Source organism: Parus major, unplaced genomic scaffold (genome assembly GCF_001522545.3).
Source record: "Parus major isolate Abel unplaced genomic scaffold, Parus_major1.1 Scaffold386, whole genome shotgun sequence".
NCBI lineage: Eukaryota > Metazoa > Chordata > Aves > Passeriformes > Paridae > Parus > Parus major.
Window position 1 is genome coordinate 37409 of NW_015379304.1, and position 7585 is coordinate 44993.

Sequence of the window (7585 nt, forward strand, 5' to 3'; positions counted from 1 at the left end):
TCTGACAATTTAGTATCTACCAGTTATTTACTTTTTATTTCCTTGCCTTGTCAACATTCTGTTTGTTAATAAACTACTGGCAATCTTTTTCCACTTTCATCTATTAATATTAATTTCCTATTGGTAGAAAAGGATCAGTGGAACCCTGTAGAGAAGACAGCACTCACTCCAGAGTGTCCTCTTTTAAATTGTCTCTCAAACTGTGACACCCTACAAGTAGTTGGAATGTGGAATGAGCTCCAGCCAGAGCTCCCACCTGATCCAGCATCAGGATATCCAACCTGAGGAACATCCCTGTTGATGCTTGGAATGTGGGAAGAGCTTTATATGGAAGTCTGTGCTGGTCACCCATCATAGGATCCACCTCAGGGAACAGCCCCACAAGTTCTTACAATTCAGGCAGAGCTTCCACAAGAGCTCCCACCTCATCAAGGACCACAAGATCCACACTGGGAAATGGCCCTATGAGTGTGGGGAGAGCTTTGGCCAGAGCTGAAAGCTCATCACCCGCCAATACATCCACACAATGGGGAGAGGCCCTATGAGTGTCCTGAGTGATGGAAGAGATTCACCCAGAGCTCACTTGACCCAACAGAACCACCCATAAGGGAAGCCCTGCGAGTGCCCCGAGTGTGGGAAGAGCTTCGTGCGCTGCTCCAGCTCCATCCACCATGGAAGGATCCACGTTGGATGATCCCCAGGGATCCCTGTTGGGCAGAGCCCTGGTGATCCCTGTTCCAGGTGACCCCAATTGGGTTTAGAGAAATCTCTCTGTTAGAGATTTCTTGTCCTTTTCCTGCTGTGATTTGATTGGTAATAAATTCCCTCCCTGTGCCCAGGCTGGGTCTGTTGTGCCCCTGCCGGTGCTCGGGGCGGGATCTCTCCCGGTCCTTCTCAGCCAATCAGAGAAGGCACTCAAATAATTGAGCCAATCAGCGTGCAGTGCACTGATGACTCCCCAGTTGCCAGGCAGTCCCACAGCCCCCAGAGCTCCCCAGCTGGACTCCAACCCACCCGGCCCTCACCCCCAGCGCCGCCCGCCAGGGGAATTTGGGGAGGGGGGAGGTGTCAGAACCTGTCCGGCGCTGGCCATGGGGCGTGTGGCGGCAGCTGGGGCCCTACTGGTGGCTCTGGTGGTACTGGGAGCCTCCTCGGCTGCGGGCGCGGAGCTCTCGGGTGAGCGGGAGGGGTGGGAAGGAAGTGCTGGGAGGATAGTAACGATGGGGCATGGAGGGAAAAGGGTAGGGTGGAACCCTCAAACTGATGTGAAGGATGGTCCTGGCGACTGAGGAGTTGTGGGAAAGAGGGAGGAAAATACAGAGAAGGATGGAAAAGAGGAAGTGGGACCGCGGGAAGAAGGGTCCTACAAGGGGTGACACGGGAGGCACAGGGGGTGCAGAGTGGGGATCCGGGGTGGCCTTCTGAGCTCTTGGCTACTGTGGGGTCCTGGGGGCTGCTGGCGGGGCACCCCCTGACCTTTGTCCTGCACATACAGGCGTGTTCCTGGAGATGGTTAAGTCCGAGTGTCATTTCATTAACGGCACCGACCGCGTGAGGTTCGTGAAGAGGTTTATCTACAACCGGGAGCAGCTCCTGCATTTCGACAGCGATGTGGGGCTGTTTGTGGGGGACACCTCCTTTGGGGAGAAGGTTGCCAGGTACTGGAACAGTGACCCGGAATGGATGGAGTACAGACGGGATGCGGTGGACAGGCACTGCCGGCACAACTACGAGTTGTCCACCCGGTTCCTCGTGGAGCGCAGAGGTGAGCGTGGGGCACAGCGTGTTTCCTCGGGCTCTGCCCTGGGAATGACCCTGGAGCCTCGCAAAACTTCCCTGGGAATCACCCCAGACCTCTCCCCTCTCCTTGTGCCCATGCCCGTGGCCTTTTGCCTTCCCCGCAGCGTGCCGGAGCTCTCCCTATCTCTCCCAGTCCATCCCAGTATCTCTCAGTGCTCCCCCCGCCCCCGCGTGTCCATTTCGGCCTTAGTGGCGCTGAAGCCACTCAGCCAATCAGAGCACGTTGCTCTGATGACTCATCAGTTGCCAGGCAGATCCGCAGAGCCGAGGCTCCGCGCTGGACTCGGTCTCCTTCTCGGCCCGCTACCAGACTTCCATTCTCTCTCCCAAGTGCTCTCCCAGTGGCTCCCAATCCAGTCTCATCTCTTTCAGTGCCCTCCCAATCCCTCCCCAGTCCCTCTCAATGTAAGCCGAGCCCTTCCCTGTGTGTCCTATTTTACCAGTATTTCATCCCAGTGTGTCCCCACTCTCTCCTAGTGCCCCCCAGCGTGTCCATCTCCCTGGTGCCCTCGAGCTCCCTCCCTGGCACCAGCCACCTGCTCTGCTCAGTGATGGATTTCTACCCTGCCAAGATCCAGGTGAGGTGGTTCCAGGACCAGCAGGAGCTCTTGGGACACGTGATGGCCACTGATGTGGTCCCCAATGGGGACTGGACCTACCAGCTCCTGGTTCTGCTGGAAACTGCCCCCCAGCGCGGGGTCAGCTACAGCTGCCAGGTGGAGCACGTCAGCCTGGAGGAGCCCCTAAGCCGGCACTGGGGTATGGCCTGGCCCCCACAGCACCGGGTCATGGGGGGAGAGACCAGGGGGACTGGGAGGAGAGTTGATAGTAACCGGGAGTGATTGGGAGGGAGTTTGAGGGGGTCAGGGAGCAACTGGGAGAAGGGTTTGGATGGTCTGGGAGGGCAGAGAAGAGGTTTGGAAGATGCTGGGAAGACTGGGATGCAATTAGGGGTTTCCTGGGGGCTGCTGGGAGGGAACTGGGGTTCCAGTATACAGCTGGGTGGAACTAGAAGGGAGCATGCTGGAGCTGGAGGGGCTGGAGGTAGGCTGGGGATGTAAAAGTGGGGCTGGGAGGGAAGTTGAGTGTGCTTCGATCTACTGGCAGTGATGCTGGTGAGTCCTGGTGGGATTGGGAAAAGATTTGGGGGATCATTGGGGGATGGGTGTCAACTGGGAGGGGGTTTGGGGTCCTGGAGGGGCAGGGAGGGGAATTGAGTGGTACCAGGGAGTTTAGATGGGGCTTGAAAAGAGGTCTCACTGGGTTTTGGGTGGGCTGGAGGGGTTCTTGGAGGGTCTTGGCATGTCTGTGAGGGGTTTTTGGTGGTCCTGACCCCTGTGGACTCCATAGAGATGCTGCCAAACACCACCTGCAACAAGATGATGACAGGGATTGGGGGCTTTGTGTTGGGCTTCGTGTTCCTGATGCTGGGGCTCAGCTTCTACCTGCACAAGAAGGTGAGGGGGGGGTGGGGTCCCAGGGGTCATGCCCGCCCTCCCCCTGTGGGCCCCAACCTGGTGTCATCTTCTTTTCTCTGCCCACAGAGCTCCTGAGCTGCTGGCAGCCACAGCCCCTCTTTGTGGCCTCGGGCCCTGCTCCATCCCCCAATGATTTTGGGGGGGTCGTGTGTCCCCCCAGCCCTGTCACTCTGCCCTTGCCCAGCTGCTCCCAGTGTTCCTAATAAAGCTTCCCAGTTCCCCGTTGTTGCAGCTTCAGTGGGCATTCCAGAAATATTTCTAGGTCTCAAAGAGACACGAGCAGTTGATGACTGCTAGATAGGTTTTTATTGTATAAAAGCATCAGTCTCAAAGGCAAAGAGTTCAGAAAGTTGAAGTCTTTGCTAAAAGCTTTTGGCATAAAGTCCTGAGTCCTGAGCAGCAGCTCTCTGGTATAAGGTCCTGATGTTCGGAGTTGTCCTGGGTTGATTATGATGTTAAATTGTATCCCCATTCGTCCACCTAACCCAGACGCAGATTTTGTCTTCTTAAAATTCCATCTAAGAGTAAAAGTGAGTGGAAAAGAAGCACCGAGTCTGTTATCAGAGACTGTACTTGCTCCCCCCGCATCGGGAGTTTTGACTACAGCACAGACAGACAACAAGACACAGATCGCCTTGGCTTTCCAACTAGCCAGAGCAGAGAGGTCTTCCTGGACTGTTTTCTTTCCCTTTTTCTGAAAAGAATTGAACCTGCTCTGGACTGGGGACTCGGGGGAGCACCGGGAGCTCGCACCCGTGGACTACCGGGAGCCCAGCCTGGGCAGCGGCATTTTCCAGCGCCAGAGGGACTGATAACAGAGCGAACACCCACAGGAAAGAGACCCTCTGAAGTTTGTCATCTCTTCTGAAGGGCGAGAGGTTTTGTAACTCGATATCATTTCATTTTTGTGCTGGGTAGTGCTGTGCCTGTGAAATAAACAGGTTTTTTCCACTTCTCTCAGAGAAATCTCTTCCTGAACCGGTTGGGGGGTGGGAGAAAGGGGCCACATGGGTTTGCATCCCTGGGGGGAGCCCCATTGGAGGTTTACTCCCAAATTTGCCCTAAACCAGGACAGGGGTAACAGTTTCTCGGCGTGGAGTTCTGTTGTCCTGGGCTGCAAAAGCAGGTGGTGATGATCATGGTGCTGCTGTTCTTCTTTGGATGTTTTTTTTCAATCCCCAATACAGGGAATTAAATTCATAAATCATCCAATCAGCTAAAAACATGCTTCTAAAACAATACTTTCTACACCAATCTGAACTTAATTCTAACATGAGAAAGCAATGTTCTTTTTACCTAAATTTTATGTATAGGGTATTATCTGTTTACGTAAATGATCCTATCCTATCTAAGAATGTAAACTATATTTTCATTATGTCTAGAGCTAAGCTGAATCTGTGAGGGGTATTATCACTGAACTTCAGTCTGGGTAATAAGGCTTTTCACTAGATAACACAGACTCTTAGGGCACTTAAGCTATATTTTACTTACAACTAAAACGTACACTTTTACTCTGTATCTATAGTTAAATATATTTTAATTCTTTTCTCTCTCTGAGGAGCCCAGAGAGGCTTTTATTTTGGATTCAACACTCCCTGGTCCCATTTATTGGGGGCCTGTAGTGAGGGATCTGGGTACCCTGCGGGGGTACTGTGATGGGAGGGGGCAGAATCAGTCCTGGGGAATGGGGAGCCTGTGAGTCAGAGTTGCCTGCATGTCACCCCACTCTGGTGTTGGGAGCCCTCCTGGCTGTGGGTGAGGAGCTCTTGTGTGAGAGGGGGGAGTGGCACAGGGAAGAGGGGAAAGGTGTTTGAGAGGGGGGTAAGGGGAAGGAGGACAGTGGCAAAGGGGTTCTCCTGGGAGTCCCTTTGTTTCCTCATCACTTGATCTCTTGAGCTGTAACCTGGGGCTCTCGGGGTGGGGGGGAAGGGAGGTTGTCGCCCTGAAAACGCAGCTTTTTGAGCTTGTTGACAGTTTCTAAAGACTTTCCCAGGACAGTAACTGTAAACATAGATATGTGTACATTCTTTCTGATATACGTCTTTTGATGGACATCTCTCACTGCCAGTGCTCTTGGGAAAGTGTTGTCCTGGCTATCCAATCCCTGGCCCTGGTCAGAAACCTATAAATTCTGAGAGAAGAAACAAAGTTTCTCCTTCCTTCATCGCACCTTGAGTTGCATCTGTGCAACTTATTTTGTGTTCAACAGTGACAGGAGGTATGCAGAACCTTGCTGGGGAGTCCCCAAACCCCCCTGTACCTCCCTGGGGGTCTCATAGTTGGGGTGCCCCCCACCCAGCAGCCAGTGCTCTGGTGGGTGTGGGGCAGAGGGGGGGTGGTAATGGGGGATCCAGGGTGGTCCCTTGAGCCCCCAGCCTGCTGTGGTGTGCTGGGAGCTCTTGTGGGGTGAAGAGAGGCACTGCCTCACCTGTCTCCTTTCCCACACAAATGTGTTCCATTTTCAGAGAAAAGCCCACTGTCACTTCCTAGATGGCAACAACTGGGTGAAGTTCATGGACAGGAATGTACACAATTGGGAGCAATTTGAGCACAGGGGATAGCCCATAATTTTGAGGAGGGATTGAGTTGTTTTGAGGTCAAATCAAGCCATTTTCAGTGTGATGGAGTTGTTTTGAGGCACCATCGATCCCTCTCAGCTTTTGGGGTGCAGAGCTCTGAGGGACTGAAATAGTTGAGGTTAATGGCTCAAACCACTGGCCATTGGCAAAAGCAGCATGGTTTTTGCTGGCCACAGGAAGCACCCGGGGGCAGAGGGGGTGAACACCGAGCCCTGGAGGGGACAATCTGGGCTGGGAGCCAGGGGAGATCAACTGGGAGGCTGGTCAGAAGTAGATGCTGCTTGGTGGATAGGGTTTGGACCAGGGCAATGCCCTCTCTTACACAACTGGCTCAGCTCTGGAAATTCCCCTGGGAAAGATGCAGGACACTCACACAGAGGGCTGGAGCTTTCATCCCTTTGCATGGGCCATACCTGGCTCATCTGTGCTTCCAAGAGAGGCAGGGGCACGTCTTAGAGGGGGCCATGAACTATTAGAGACCCCAAAAGTGCCCCGGGATTCACAGTGTGACATCAGTGTAGAACTCCACACCCCCCCTCCACCACCGCACCCCCCCCGTCCCAGGGGAGGTACCTGAACCTGTATTAACCCAAGGAACTTGGTGTTTCTGGGGCCTCCCCAACCCCCAAGGGATCCAGCCTGGGACCATCACTTCAACCAAGCACAAGGCATTGCAACAATCTAATTTTGTTGCTGGATTCAGGGCTGGTGACTGTATATCTTTCTACTGTTACACTTTCTTTCTTTTCCCTTGTAAATTTTCATAAGTGTTATTTTAATGCTTCTATATTGCTAGACATGATAGCCAAAAGGGTTCCAAAGCTGCTTTACACAGCAAACAAATTGTTCTAAAATACTAAAATAAACCTATCAGAGATATATTTATAAACACTGTTTATCAATCACTGTTGTTTTGCTGTAATCTGTCCCAGGGAATCCATTAGCCAGAACTTGGGTTACCCTTGTCTTCAGGAGTGGATCAGAACAGGAGCCAGACATGGGAGAAGGTTCAGGAGGCTGCCCACAGAAGCTACCCCTGGAGCACCCCTGTTTCCAAAACCTGACCACACAAACCCAATACACTGCCCAATATCACCAGGAACATGGGTCACTAGGTCTCTGCCTAGTGGCCTCACTGTGGATCATCCAACACTGGTCCTACAATGGGGGATGGAGTTGGAACAGCAGATGAAGCTCTTCCCACACTTGGGGCATTCACAGGGGTTCCCTTTCTGGTGAATCCATTCACCAAAGGTCAAGGCAGGGCTCTGAGTAAAGCTTTTCCCACAGTCAGGACACTCCTAGGGCTGTTCCCTAGTGTTGATATTCTGGTGGCAAGTCAGGTGGGAGCTCTGGCTAAAGTTCTTAATGTGCTGTCCAGACCTGAGGGGCCATTCCCTGGAGTGCAGGTGTTGGTGAGGTTGGAGCAGTCACTGAAGCTCTTCCAACATTTCCTACACCTGTAGGGCCATTCCCCTGTGTGAATTTTATCTGATGGTGAATCAGACAGGAGCTCTGGCTGGAGCTCTTCCCACATTCTAAACACTTCTAGGGCCATTGTCTCTATGGATCATTTGGTACAGGATCAGGTAGCAGCTCCATCTGAAGCTCTTCTCACACTCCAAGCACCTCCCCAGTGGTGAAACCACTCAAGGATGACTGATCAGAGTTCCAGATGAAGCTTTGGCCACCTTCCTGACAAAGGGTGAGTATTTCCTCCTTGGAGTT

General features: G+C 52.9%; 1 protein-coding gene across 2 annotated transcripts; it reads left to right on the forward strand.

The window, feature by feature from the left end:
- The first annotated feature begins 791 nt into the window (after positions 1-791).
- Positions 792-3403, forward strand: LOC107198963 (class II histocompatibility antigen, B-L beta chain-like). 2 transcript variants are annotated; one of them, XM_033511613.1, is made up of 5 exons: positions 792-1176; positions 1496-1765; positions 2278-2559; positions 3151-3257; positions 3345-3380. In XM_033511613.1, exons 1-5 carry the CDS (start codon positions 951-953, stop codon positions 3351-3353), a joined length of 894 nt encoding a protein of 297 aa, XP_033367504.1. In that variant the 5' UTR covers positions 792-950; the 3' UTR covers positions 3354-3380. The 2 variants fall into 2 exon arrangements, with proteins under 2 accessions (XP_033367504.1, XP_015471739.1); XM_015616253.2 differs by having other exon boundaries at positions 3151-3403.
- The last annotated feature ends 4182 nt before the right edge of the window (positions 3404-7585 follow it).